The sequence below is a fragment of the Leptodactylus fuscus genome, chromosome 4 (assembly GCF_031893055.1).
Source record: "Leptodactylus fuscus isolate aLepFus1 chromosome 4, aLepFus1.hap2, whole genome shotgun sequence".
Taxonomy (NCBI): Eukaryota; Metazoa; Chordata; class Amphibia; order Anura; family Leptodactylidae; genus Leptodactylus; species Leptodactylus fuscus.
In genome coordinates, this window is record NC_134268.1 from 30405143 (window position 1) to 30419983 (window position 14841).

The 14841-nt window shown below is 41.9% G+C and overlaps 1 protein-coding gene across 41 annotated transcripts in view; it reads right to left on the minus strand.

Moving 5' to 3' along the window:
- RIMS2 (regulating synaptic membrane exocytosis 2) overlaps nt 1-14841 on the minus strand; it is a 478194-nt gene that overhangs the window by 207240 nt on the left and 256113 nt on the right. For 29 of the 41 annotated variants that reach the window (XM_075270181.1, XM_075270178.1, XM_075270180.1 and 26 more), the window contains 2 exons: nt 13694-13902; nt 5301-5420 (listed from right to left, as the gene is read on the minus strand). In XM_075270181.1, coding sequence (XP_075126282.1) covers nt 5301-5420; nt 13694-13902 — 329 coding nt within the window. Of the gene's footprint in view, nt 1-5300; nt 5421-13693; nt 13903-14069; nt 14135-14841 lie in introns of all 41 variants that reach the window. The other 12 variants (XM_075270196.1, XM_075270188.1, XM_075270216.1 and 9 more) reach the window with 1 other exon arrangement.

Consider the following 14841-nt stretch of genomic DNA (forward strand, 5'->3'; position numbering starts at 1 on the left):
ACAGTTCTTGTTAGGTCCAGAAGTGGCAGGCCAAGAAAAATATCAGAAAGGCAGAGAAGAAGAATGGTGAGAACAGTCAAGGACAATCCACAGATCACCTCCAAAGAGCTGCAGCATCATCTTGCTGCAGATGGTGTCACTGTGCATCGGTCAACAATACAGCGCACTTTGCACAAATAGAAGCTGTATGGGAGAGTGATGAGAAAGAAGCCGTTTCTGCACGTACGCCACAAATAGAGTTGCCTGAGGTATGAAAAAGCACATTTGGACAAGGCAGCTTCATTTTGGAAACAAAAATTGAGTTGTTTGGTTATAAAAAAAGGCGTTATGCATGGCGTCCAAAAAGAAACAGCATTCCAAGAAAAACACATGCTACCCACTGTAAAATTTGGTGGAGGTTCCATCATGCTTTGGGGCTGTGTGGCCAATGCCGGCATCGGGAATCTTGTTAAAGTTGAGGGTCGCATGGATTCCACTCAGTATCAGCAGATTCTTGAGAATAATGTTCAAGAATCAGTGACGAAGTTGAAGTTACGCCGGGGATGGATATTTCAGCAAGACAATGATCCAAAACACCGCTCCAAATCCTCAGGCATTCATGCAGAGGAACAATTACAATGTTCTGGAATGGCCATCCCAGTCCCCAGACCTGAATATCATTGAACATCTGTGGGATGATTTGAAGCGGGCTGTCCATGCTCGGCGACCATCTAACTTAACTGAACTTGAATTGTTTGTCCAAAATACCTTTATCCAGGATCCAGGAACTGATTAAAAGCTACAGGAAGCGACTAGAGGCTGTTATCTTTGCAAAAGGAGGATCTACTAAATATTAATGTCCCTTTTCTGTTGAGGTGCCCATACTTTTGCACCGGTCAAATTTTGGTTTAATGCATATTGCACATTTTCTGTTAGTACAATAAACCTCATTTCAATCCTGAAATATTACTGTGTCCATCAGTTATTAGATATATCAAACTGAAATGGCTGTTATAAACACCAAAATATTTAGAACTAAAAATGATTAAGATTAATAGGGGTGCCCAAACTTTTTCATAGGACTGTATATAGGTAGGGGTGAAACTTTGAGGTTTACGTAAAGGGTTGTTTATGAGCATATCAAGGGATTCAATGATTAAAGAAAGTGAAGAGATTTCTGAGGGAAACATGCAGTATTTAGAACAGGAGGTCATGATCCGAAGCTGCAGAGCTGGAGGCTCCGGGACACTTGAGGATGTTCTACTTTTAGACCAGGGCTGTTATTCATAAAATACCCTCTCAGCAGATGATATGGAAGCATATATAATAAAAGAACTGGAAATCCTGCGGAGATGCAGGAGGCTATTATGAATAGAAGCAAAGATCAAATAGCAGAAGGTCTGTGGTTCTGCAACAAAGGGAAAAATTGGCAGATTGCATGTGCCAAGCGAAGCTTTTATGTCTTCAAATGCTATGTTTCTAGGTGTTAAATTATTTCTGAGAAGACTGACACATTCATTTGTGCGGCTCAGGACTGAGGACGTGTCTGTTTTAGAACATGTATTTTGTGCTAAAGAAATTCAGAGTCAAGAGAATCCTGGGAATCGTAACAGCTTTACGAGCCAAATCTGGAGGTGCTACACACTGAGAGCAACATTTCAGATTCTCTCCAAGTCAACTTCATTTTTAATAACTGTTATTAACATATTACATGCCATAGTGACGGACGGCGAGGAGGATGCAGGGACCGCTCACCGGTAAAGGAGCTAATGGTCTTGGGTGGAGAATTTGGGACTGGAGTCTCCTGAATTTATATAGACTTCAACTACACAACCGCTATCGGTGGCCCTAGGAAATCCATTAATCTCTATCGTTCGCTTTCTGTCCTGTAAAGGGGACCTAGTATTTAGGATAGGTCTTCTATATCAGATCAGTACGGGGCACCAGTGCAGTACCACTCACAACCACTGTCCTGTTCCAGAGCACAGCGGCCTATTCAATCAGCTGAGAGTCTGAGCCCCACTGATCTGATATTGATCACTATCCAAAGATAGGTCATCCATATGGGGTTGATCTGAAAGGTCGATATGTTAATATAGTGCCACTTATTCCGCAGTGCTCCTTCCCCCTCTGTACCTTTTCATTGATGGACAACTCACCCCATATTGCCAACACACGACCTTCAGTGGACGAAGTTCCCTTCCCTATGGCTACAACTGGAGGACCATGTGATCATATATGTCACTCAGGGGGCAACACGGTGGCTCATTGGTTAGCACTGCAGCCTTGCAGCGCTGGATTTCTGGGTTCGAATCCTGCCAGGTACAACATCTGCAAGGAGTTTATATGTTCTCCTCGTGTTTGCGTGGATTTCCTCCAATTCTACAAAGACATACTGATAGGGAAAAAAAATGTATATTGTGATCCCTATATGGGGCTCACAATCTACATTTAAAAATAATGATCACATGGTCCTTCAGTTTCCCTCACATAATGGACAGGAGTACCATCCACTGAAACAGAGGGCCAGCAATATGGGGGCGAATTATCAACAACTGTAATGATGGGGGCGAATTGTATATCAATTGTAATGAAAGGGCGCAGAAGGGCAAAGGGCACTGCTCAGTAAGGGACACTACAGTAAAGGGGTTATGTCATGAAAAGTATTTATCCTCTATCCATAGAAGCAAGTCTATGCAGGTCGCTGAGACAATCCTTCATTCAGCCTGGCTGTGGTCAGAGTGAATCTACAATGCTATTCCCAGGACTGGTGGGGTCTCAGCGGTCAGACCCCCACAATCACCTATTCTGCCTGTATCCTATAGAGAGAGGATAAATAGTTTGTGGCCTAACCAATTTAACAAATAGAATCAATACAAAAAATGCAAGAGTTTTCGCAGGTAGCGCCGACGTGCTGCGATTTTCGAAAACGCAGGCGTTTTTTCAAAATTCTGCTTTTCTGCGGAAATTTTTTTTCTGCAATGCGTGGATGGGATGAGCCAGAATCCCATTCACTTTGCAGGTACTGTAAAACACAGCGCGTGTCAGCAGCAGCAGCAAAAACAATGCGTTTCCGCGACGTGGGGCTTCAGTCATGGGAATCCCTTTAAGATTTTCCTAATCATTGATAGAAAAATGCTGAGCGCAAGTATAACGCTACAATATTGTTATATATAGCGGATTATTGGGAGAAGTCACTGCAGAACGCACATAGGCCCACAGTCATAAAGTACCGTATATACTCGAGTATATACGGTAGATATCTACTGTAAACCGTGCCACTAAAATGTTGCAAGCGATGACGTAGAACGTTGTAGCTGAAAAATCTATTGTTGTGATGTGAGTTCTCTGCTTATGTGGTTGCAAGTTTTGGGAGGTCTGATCCTCCTAGCATGGCCGCAGACAATCTGAAGAGTAAGAAGACAACAATGTAGTTTTCCGTACCTTAGGGTAAGTCAACAACAGATTTTCTTGAGCTAGGAGAATCTTTAGGACAACCTCGGACAAGCTGACCAGGCCTATTATGTTGCTTTCTGCCCCAAGCTTGAGATCGCAGTATTTTTCTGCTGACCTTGCTTTGTCTACATAACATCGCGTCTCAATTAAATATCATTTCATTTTTCAATTAAATATTCCAACAAACTGTATAAAGCGGATTATTGAAGCTCAGAATGAAGCGCGCTTTAGTAATCCATAGTATTTTATAGGAAATTAAGCTGTACGTCTGAAAAGCAGCCAATGTGTCCTATTAGGAATATAGTGATAGTGAGCAGAACCTGTTAGTAGTATATCTATAGTATATGATACCAGACAAGGGGCAGGTGGAGACGCAACATCCCAGTGCTCGTTTTTAGGGCTCGATTCACACAACCTGGTCAAGTCTCAGCTGTGGTTTTCACAGATTTGTGTGTGATCCTCTTTGTTCCACTGACCTATTCATCTCTAGGGCTAAACTGGTCCATGAAAACAGACCTGAGCGGCCGGTCCGTGGAAACATAGAAAACACTCAATACGTCCCAACTTACAAAGAAGGAGAAAATGAACAAATAGAAGCAAACTTACGTATAGTTAGAACCAGCGCCAGCTCCTTATACAGTATAACACCGCTATAGTGACCCTGACATAACCATCTGAATATGCGCCCACAATATAATGTCCCCCTTCCAGTTACCCTTAAAGTATAACATCCTCCTCCAGTTATCCGCATGGTATAATGTCCCCCTCCAGTTACTCTCACAGTATAAAGCCAAACTCATGATGTGCTCACATTATAATATCCTTCTCCTGAGACCCTTAAAGGGATCCTATCAATGGATACCCTTTTTCCTGACTAACACATACAGTAGGAATAACCTTAAGAAAGGCTATTCTTCTCCTATCTTTAGATGTCTTCTCTGCGCAGCCGTTCGGTGGAAATCTGTGTTTTCTTCGGTATGCAAATGAATTCTCTCACAGCACTGGGGGCGGTCCTCAACGCTCAAACAGCACTGGGGGCGTCTCCGAAGCTGCGACAGAACTCTCCAGCGACGCCTCCATCTTCTTTTGGAACGCCCTCTCCCGGGTGTCTTCTTCCGTCCTGGATTGCAAAACAACCCAGGCATGCGCAGTCGGCTCTGCCATCGGGCTTCGGGCAGAGCCGAATGCACCTGACCGGGCCACAAGAAAATGGCCGCTTACACAGCTTACTGTGTAAGACAAGGGAAGAAGACACAAGGAGAGGGCATTCCAGAAGAAGATGGAGGCGTCGCTGGAGATTTCTCTCGCAGCATTGGGGACACCCCCAGTGCTGTGAGAGAGCTCATTTGCATACTGAAGAAATCCCGGATTTCTACCAAACGGTGGCGCAGAGAAGACATCTAAAGGTAGGAGAAGAATAGCCTTTCTTAAGGCTATTCCTACGTGTTAGTCAGAAAAAAAGGGTATCCAATGATAGGATCCCTTTAAAATATAATGTGCCCTCACAGTATAATGTCCTCCTCCTGATGCACCTGAATTATAATGGCCCCCCCTTCTTCAGCTCCCACAGTATAATATCCCTCTCTTGGTACCCCGCAGTACATATATTGTTTCTTCCTGCTGCCCCCACAGTATAATGGGTCAGAAAAAAAACAAAAACTCTAACACTCACTAACTTCTCCAGTTTTCATAAATCTTGGGTACATTATATTATAGCCCTATTATAAAGTATGATACCATACATGTATTGTACTGGGCTAGGGCGAAGACTACTGTCTAACCAGTATCACATATTGTCCACCAGTCACAAGGGCGTTGAATAAATCACGATTATACTCTTAGTGCTTATCATACATGGCTCTTACCTTCAGTCCAAGCATTGCACCAGAATCTCGGGGAACACTTCCATCTTTTAACCGTTTGTTTAACAAGATGCGGCCTATTAATCGGTCACCATCTTTGGACGCTTGCCATGTCACCGGGTGCTGATACGTTACATAAGAAAAACCAGAGATAAATGTTAATGTCATAGATAACAGCAGAGGTCTCTCGGCTTCCCAGTCGTTGCTGAAGTACAGTCACTGGCTGGGATTTGTAGTTCCACAACGGCTGGGAAACTGTAGCGCACATAAGCCTCTTCTAAAGGAAGCACGAGCTCAGGAAGGACGAGAGTCAGTTAAAGACTTTGTCAGGGACTGCCAAGAATTTGTAAGATATTTCAATGCGTGGGGTCAAATCTGCATGAGAATCCGAAGGTGTAATCTACGAATTTCACTGCGGATTTGCTGTATATTAGGAAATCTGATGCCAGATTTGTAGAATTAAAACGCAGAGCTGCAAGCGCAATTCTGCTTATTGGAAACAGTCAACAAATTTATTGGGAGACATCGGAAGACACTGGCCTCAATGGTAGCTTTCCAGAAAAGTAAGGGGCACAGCTATGGGATCACCTCCTTAAAGGGGCAGCAGTGATGTTCTATTTCTATTATATAGATATATATTATATATCATATAACATTAATAAAGTACGTCTCCGTTTACGCAAATGTAACAGTGCTCAGTCTGTCAATACAGAAACCAAATTTGTGGTTTCCAATAGAACTGTGATTAATTCTAAGTCATTGTCACAAAAACCGGTGAAATAACACTCTGAGCTCTGCTACATCTGCACTGCCATCATTCATATATAAAGCCTGAGCTGCAGTTTTTATAGCGGACAATTTGCATTTGCCGCACTGACACCCGTCTCTGCCGTACATCGTATTCCGATTGCATAAATCATGGCATCCTCTTCTTTAATTGACTCTCAAGACGACTTGTAGAGAATGTAAAGCAAAGGCAGAGCAAAGATTACACAAAATATACAAATCTGATAGTGACAACGTTCTCTCATCATGTGCCCGTTAGCAGAATTTTTTGATATCAAGGCTGTAGTTATTATCAGGATACTGGAATTTCAAGGGACAAAACGGGAAAAAAAAAAAAAAAAAAAGAGGATTGTGCAAAAGTTTTAGGCATGTGAGGGGAAAAATAATGTAATATCAACTGTTTTTAGAAATAGAAGGGTTTATAGTTTATGCTTGAAAATAACAAAATCAAGGAAAAAAAGAGAAATGTAAATCCCATCAATATTTGGTGTGACCTTTGTTTTTTTTTGGAGGAGTCCTGGAAGTGATGATAGGGTCCTGATCTCAACATCATCCAGTCTGTCTGGGATGACATGAAGAGACAGACGGATTGGAGCAAGCCTACATCCACAGAAGATCTGTGCTTAGTTCTCCAAGATGGCGGGAACAACCGCCCTGCCAAAAACTGTCTGCAAGAACTGATGGAGGGCAAAGGGCAAAGGTCACACCGAATATGGATGAGATTTACATTTCTCTTTTCTTCATTCACTTTATTTTGATAATTGGCAAAAATAAACTATTAACCCTTCTATTTCTGAAAGTATTCTTTCTTTGCAGCACCCCCCCACACACACACACACACTTGCCTAAAAGTTTTGCACAACACCATATGTCTACAGCGAGCTCGGTATCCATCAATCTCTATGATGGGATTATGGACACGACGTACATCTGACACCCCCTGCAGCTGTGGTTGACAGGACCATTACTCAGGGAACACGTGGTCTCTACATGGGAATGGAGACATCCCCTATAAATGCCTCATGACCTATCTACTTCTCAGAGTTTAAAATAACCAGGAAATCATCAGGTTTGCTGCGGAGAGTGGGAGTAATTGTCACCATCCAGCAGCAATGTATTATTCCACTAAATTGCTCCAAAATGTGACTTTCTGGCTCCTAACCTTGTATTTGCATATATCAAGTATACTATTTGTGTTAGAAGGATGTGCGAGGTGCACGCGGGATATGGAAAGGGATGCAAAACCTATCTGCGGTGTCCTGATATAATGGTAACGTAATGGGGGCTGTCCAAGATTTACCTCCTGTCTGCTCCTGTGTGTACAGAGCCATAGTTACACATACACACCACTCACCACATTGCTGAGGGCTGTATACACCCTGTCAGTCCTATAGACATTACATAGGGCTCCAGTGCTCAGGTGTGACTGTCATTCCAGTCAGTCAGAGGACAAGTGTCCTGCATTTTCAATAAGCTTAAGGCCGGGGCCCCGCGTGATGCAAAAACGGCGAATCCAATCCGCACATTGCAGAAAAATACGCGCTACAGAAACGCAGTGGTTTCCAAAACCTTTGTGGTTTTGAAAATCGCAGCATGTCAATTATACCTCAGGAAACGCAGACGGTTTCCCTATAGGTATAATGGAAGCGGAAAGTCTGCCGAGGTTTTTCCCACAACCCTTTTTTGCTGTGGCCCACTACATGAGGCCTTAGCCTAAAGGGGTTTCTGGAGCTTAGTCTGAGGCCCAGGATCCCCACTGACCTGCTGTTTGAAGAGGTTGTAGCTCTCCCAAGTGTTGGGATATCTTCCCTATCCCGATGACAGCACATTGATCAGACACATGGTACAGCAGCAGCTCAGGCCCATTCAGGTGAATGAGACTGAGCTGTAAAGCCAATTACAGCCCTAATATGTACAGCGCTGTGTTTGGTATTCATTGAACTCTGCATCACCTGAACACTGTGACCTCTTCAACCAGTGTAGTGGTGGAGGTCCGAGGTGCCGGAACCCACTGATCATATATTGAGGGCCTATCCTAAGAACAGATCATCAATATATACAGTACATTTCAGAACACCCCTTTAGGCTAAGGCCCACGTAGCGAGCTGCAAACCGTTTTTGTTTGCAGCGCTTTTCACAGAAAGTCCGCTGAGTTTTCCTCTGCGAACTGTCTGTCCTTATTATAACTATACAAAACCCGCCAATGTTCCCATAGATATAATTGACATGCTGTGATTTACAAAAGTGCCATCGTTTTGTGTGCAGATATTTTTCTGAAATGTGTGGATGGGATTAGTCAGAATCCCACACATTTTGCAAGTACTGTAAAAAGCTTAGTCAAAAATGCGGTATTTTTGCAAAGTGGGGCACGCAGCTTTTTTGGTTGCAGATTTTGCTATGGTTTTTCGATCCAAAGTCAGGAGTGGATTGAGCAGAACGTAGAAGTGTGAGAGCGTGCTATAGATTTCCCATTCCTTGTGTGGTCACTCCTCGGTTTGGCTCAAAAAAAAAAAAAAAAAAAAAGAAAAACACAGCAAAATCTGCAACAAAAGAACAACGTGGGGCCTCAGCCTTAGGGCCAGTTCACACGGAGTTAACGCGAGCGCATTCTGGCACATATACACGTGTCAGAATGTGAGCGCTCAAAACAGATCACATTCATTTCAATGGGTCACTACGGCGTTTGTGGCCGCAAAATTACGCGCGTTATACGCCCATAACGACCCATTGAAATGAATGTGATCTGTTTTGAGCGCTCACATTCTGACACGTGTATACGTGCCTGAATGCGCTCGCATTAACTCCGTGTGAACTGGCCCTTAAAGGGGCTCTATCAATGGGAAAAGTCATAAGCACATCCTTGCATTGCCTTTAGAAAGACTATTCCACACCTACCTTTTGTATGTGAATCGCCTCAGTGGTTTTTGAATGAGTGTTTTTATTCATATGCTAATTAGCCTCTTGGTGCACCCGGAAGTCTCATTGTGCACCCTCTGTTATTCTTTCCTATGTATATATACAGTACAAGCTGCTGATGATGACTTCCTGTTTCCTGTTTGCACACACATATAGGAGAGAATAGCAGGGACGAGTGCTGCTGGGAACTTCCTGTGCTGGCTGGAAGCTAATTAGTATAAGAATAAAAAAGGACTCTTTCAAAAACCACTGAGGCAATCTACATACAAAAGGTAGGTGTGGAATAGTCTTTCTAAAGGCTATGCAAGGATGTGCTTAGTTACAAATGACTTTTCCCAATGATAGAGCCCCTTTAAATTGGACAGCCTATACTGTACGAGGAGGCAGCAATGCTGTGGCTCCTTCCCCGCAGCACAGCAATGTCCAGGCCCGGCTGTATCTGGTACTGCCCCATTCATGTGAACATGAGCTGCAATATAAGACGCGGCTCCACCACTGCCATATCAGGATCAGGTTTGGGATCGCCATCAATCACACAATGATACCCTGTCCTCTATGCACATATAGGGGGCCTCAGTACAAGAATGATTATAAGTTATACATTTCTTGTGCTTTGAGCAGGAGGGTGATAGCAGACATTGTGCATCAAAGATGCCTTAAATTATTCAGCTTCAGTCCCTTTAATAGACTACTGGGATCAATGGTAACAGCTGGGCCCCACTGGGAGAGTATAGCTGGCTGCCATAAGGAAGTGACCTGTATATAGGGTATGTTCATCTCCTATAATATGAATAATGAGGCCTCACAGGATCATTCTAGTGGCACTGAAAATACATACTGAATAGACTAAAAATATATAAAGTACCTATGTCCTACAAAGTGCGCTATCTGTTATGTCACATGACTGATCCGGGAAGACCAACCTGATGGTAGATAAACCACAAGACTCTCTGATCACTGAGCTGGTCTTATAATTAACATGGAATAATTAACATGGACATTAATTGGTGACAGTAAGAACAAATGCAAGATCACCTGATGTCAGGGAAACCTTTGGTGGATCATCTATCTATCTATCTATCTATCTATCTATCTATCTATCTATCTCCTATCTATCTGTCTGTCTATCTCCTATCTATCTATCTATCTATCTATCTATCTATCTATCTATCTATCTATCTCATCCATCTCCTATCTATCTATCTATCTATCTCATCCATCATCTATCTATCTATCTATCTATCTATCTATCTATCTCCTATCTATCTATCTATCTATCTATCTATCTCCTATCTATCTATCTATCTATCTATCTATCTATCTATCTATCTATCTCCTATCTATCTATCTCCTATCTATCTATCTATCTATCTATCTATCTATCTATCTATCTATCTCCTATCTATCTATCTATCTATCTATCTATCTATCTATCTATCTCCTATCTATCTATCTATCTATCTATCTATCTATCTATCTATCTATCTCCTATCTCTCTGTCTGTCTATCTATCTCCTATCTATCTATCTATCTATCTATCTTCTATCTATCTCCTATCTCTCTGTCTGTCTATCTATCTCCTATCTATCTATCTATCTATCTATCTATCTATCTCCTATCTATCTATCTATCTATCTATCTTCTATCTATCTCCTATCTATCTATCTATCTATCTATCTATCTATCTATCTATCTATCTATCTCCTATCTATCTATCTATCTATCTCCTATCTATCTATCTATCTATCTATCTCCTATCTATCTATCTATCTATCTATCTATCTATCTCCTATCTATCTATCTATCTATCTATCTATCTATCTATCTATCTATCTATCTATCTCCTATCTATCTATCTCCTATCTATCTATCTATCTATCTCCTATCTATCTATCTATCTATCTATCTATCTATCTATCTATCTATCGCATTTAAAGGAACCCATTGACAATATCAACTTACCTTGTGACCAATGGCTTTATATACAGAGATTTTCTCCCCTAGATGTATTGCTTGTACAGAATAGCTTTATATACACCATACTAGATAAAACATTATAGGACAGCACATAGTATTCCACATGGTGCCGCGCTATAGAGCCAGATAGGAAGCAATGGGGGAGATTTACTAAGCAAAATGGTACTGTTTGCACCGCAATAACTGTCTTGTGCCACATTTGTCAAGACTTTTTGCTGATTTTTAATGAAAAACTGGATTTGGGCATGGTCTAGTTGGCGACACTGTGCACCAAAATGGCACATTTATCTGGTATCAACTAACAGGAGGTGTAAAGTTACACTAGAGTCTATTAATGTGCCAGATTTATCATCCACAGATGTATACATCCGTTTTGAAGGCTGTTTTGCATCCCTTCCATATCTGTTTTTGATGTCCGGGTGTTATCCATTTTGGATCTATTTCTAATGGACCGTTAAAAAAATTAGTAAAAAAAAAAAATGCATTTCATTGGTCTTTCTTTTTTTTTTTTTTTTAATGGAAATAGTTCCATTGTCATTCCATTTATATCCATGTCTATTAAAAACAGATCCATTAATCTCTATTGAGTCCGTGTGTTCATCAAAACAAAGACAGAGCATGTCATTTCCATCAGATTTTTCTGTTTGCCAGAAAAACATGTGATATGTGAATAGACTCATTCACTCTCATTGGCTGTGTGATGGCACAAGAAAACCATCACATTTACCCCTCGTTCACATCTGCATTGGTATTCCGTTCGGGAAATCAGCATGTGGACCCCCCGAATGGAATACCGAATGCAACTGCATTATAGACTATAATGGGGTCCGTGTGCTTGCTGCGCGCTGCCCGCACGAATCTTGCAGGAAGGAAAGTAGATTGTGAACTACTTTCCTGTCCACATGATCCCTGTGGAGATCTGGCGGCAAGCACACGGACTCCACTATAGTCTATGGAGTCTGGGTGCTTCCACTGGCACACTGCTTGTAGGTGCGTTTGCTATTCCGTTCGGGGGGTCCACATGCGGACTCCCCTGGACGGTATACGAACGCAGATGTGAACGAGGCCTTATTCAATGTAAATAAGGCCAAACTTTGCACTGTCTAACTTTGAAGCCAAGACTCTATGCAGCAAATTGTTGCAAATAACGCTATAGAAAAGTGGAAACGCATCATGTTTTTTTCTGCAACGTTTATCATAGAGTTTTTCCTCCCCTTTTTATACCTATATGGAAAACACCGGTATAATTGGCATCCTGCGATTTTAAAATTGTACCATTTCCGCTGTAGGTTTTTTTCGGCAACGTATGGATGGGATTAGACAAAGTCCCGTCCATTTTACAGGTACTGTAAGGGAGCCTTCACACGGAGTAACATGCCGTGTGACCTGGCACGTATACGCCGTGTGAGATTTTGAGCGCCGTATATGATCCTATTGATTTCAATGGGAGTTAGTCTCGTATACGCCGCATAGAAGTCAACTGGAGTCTTATTTTTACACGTGTATTTTGTAAAAATATATGCGCGTTTACTCCGTGTGAAGGCTCCCTAATAAAACACAGCGTTTTTGCAACGTGGGTCCCCGGCCTTAGACAGACTTAGTACATCTGCCGCAGTGTGCCGCCATGCAGGCTTTCTGCACATGAGGCTTATAATACAGTACAATATACAGTATGCCTAAACAATATCACTGTATGGCTGTTTTGGGGAGCACCGGTTTTTATTCTTTTTTATTATTATTATTTAGCTCTATTTTTATATATTTTTTCCGTTTTCTTCTGAATGCGGCCAGATACTGGTTTCTACTGGTTTCCCACTGAGTCAAGGTCAGCAGCTCCTTGTGCGGGGGGTGACTGACGGGCACATATATTTTGTGTAATCGCTGCTGTGGCTTCATTAGCTTACGACTTCACAAGTTCATGCTCCATGCAGATTCCACATACAGAGAGAGCACATTAAGAAGACAAACACGAATGTCATGGCTCCCGACACGCTAAAAAAAGCAAAGAAATAAACTGAACGGAGACCAAGACGCTACAACTCAAACCACACAAAAAATAAAACACTATATGACGACAGATGAAAAGGACGGACATGACATGAAAGTGAAAGGGAAAAAAGAAAAACAACTTTTCTGTACAAACAGACCCAAATTTTTAACATTTACTTTAAAAAATTTTTTTTTTGTAAAATATTATTTTATATATCGACTTGTACCGGTTCATGTGGGGTGAATGCTAACAATCAGCCAAATCAACTGCATCCTTAAAGGCAATAAAACTTGCTGAATGGAGAAGATATCACATTCTAGAATATGCAGTGAGATGAAAAGCGAAATTTCTCTGCGCCTGACAATTCTCATTCTTGCATTGCCAACATCGGCAATTCAAGAATGCGCTGTTTTTTGTTTCGTTTTCTACTTTTTTTTTTACGACATTTTTTTGGTTTTGTTTTTCTTTTCTGCACCTTAAGAAATACTACAGTGTCTAGAAAACAGTCCGGAGCTCATTCAAAGACAGCAGATGCAGCGCTCGGCTGCCAGCTAGGGCCAAAAATGTGCAGAGTGGCTCGGTGTTGGCAGATGGCTGCGACATCACACTGCAGTCCTCAAATAAGCCCCCTGTCTCGTTGTCAAAAATGTTTTAATTAAATGAGTGACAGAGAGCAAACGAAGACCAAATGAGCAGATCCAAATGCAGGCTTCCACAATGTCAGTACCTTCTCACTATGGCTATGCTCCTCGTTTAGGGTGGTGCTACTACACGTATCTACCCCCGAGTCTTTTATCTGAGGCTCTGACCATTCCAAATCCTCTTCCAATGAGTGGGCTCCAAAGCACACCATTTTCTTTTGCCTTTCAGACAAGGTGTTAGAATCCGACAAAACTGCCTGCTCACTAGTTTTTCTTTTTCCCCTTTGACTGTCCCCTACAAGTGTGGGATAAAAAAAAAAAAAAAAAAAAAGAAAAAAAAAGGATATATATATAAAATAAAGGAAAAGAAAACATGCATAGGTATAAATAAAATAAAATAAAAAAACAAAGGGAGGTGTGGATGGTGAAGGGAACTGAATGTAAGGGCCCCATATGTCTCACCAAAGACATTGGGGAGGCCTCGCTGCTGTGCCAAGATGTGTGCTCCATCCAATACTCCATGTCACCTGTGAGGGTCAGACAGAGAAGATAGAGCCGTAAAGGAAAGATGAGGAAAGATCAGACAAAGGCATAACATGACGCTGCTTCGCTTATCATTCTGTCCTGTGTTCCGCTTCTCTTTCTTTGAGGTGTGCATTGAATTTTTAGTGCCACAATACCCTCTGAGCAAGGCCAAACATAATACAGGAGAGGACTGAAAACATATGGCATAGATTAGTACATTATAGGATAGAAGAGATTATACAGTACACAATAATACAAGACATAACATTTCCAACAATGATAATACAGAATAAGGAAAACTCAGTTCCTCCTTCCACCCCCCACTCTCAGAGTTGGTTCACACTAGCACTTGTATTTCGTCCGGAAGGAGTCCACATGCACACCCCCGGACATAATACAATTACAATTGGAAGCGATGTGCTGTCAAGGCACACGGAGCCCATAGACTATAATGGGGTCCATGTGCTTGCCACGCACTGTCCGAACGAATCCCATTATAATCTATGGGCTCTGTGTGCCTTGACAGCACATCACTTCCAATTGCGATTGTATTACGTCCGGAGGGTGTGCATGCGGACTCCTTCCAGACGAAATACAAGCGCTAGTGTGAAGCAACCCTTAGCAGATGTCACTGAGCATGCTCACAACACTCCGGCTTAGAAGTTAATGAATTGTTTTTTCTTTGTTTCCTTCTGTCAGATCTCTTCTG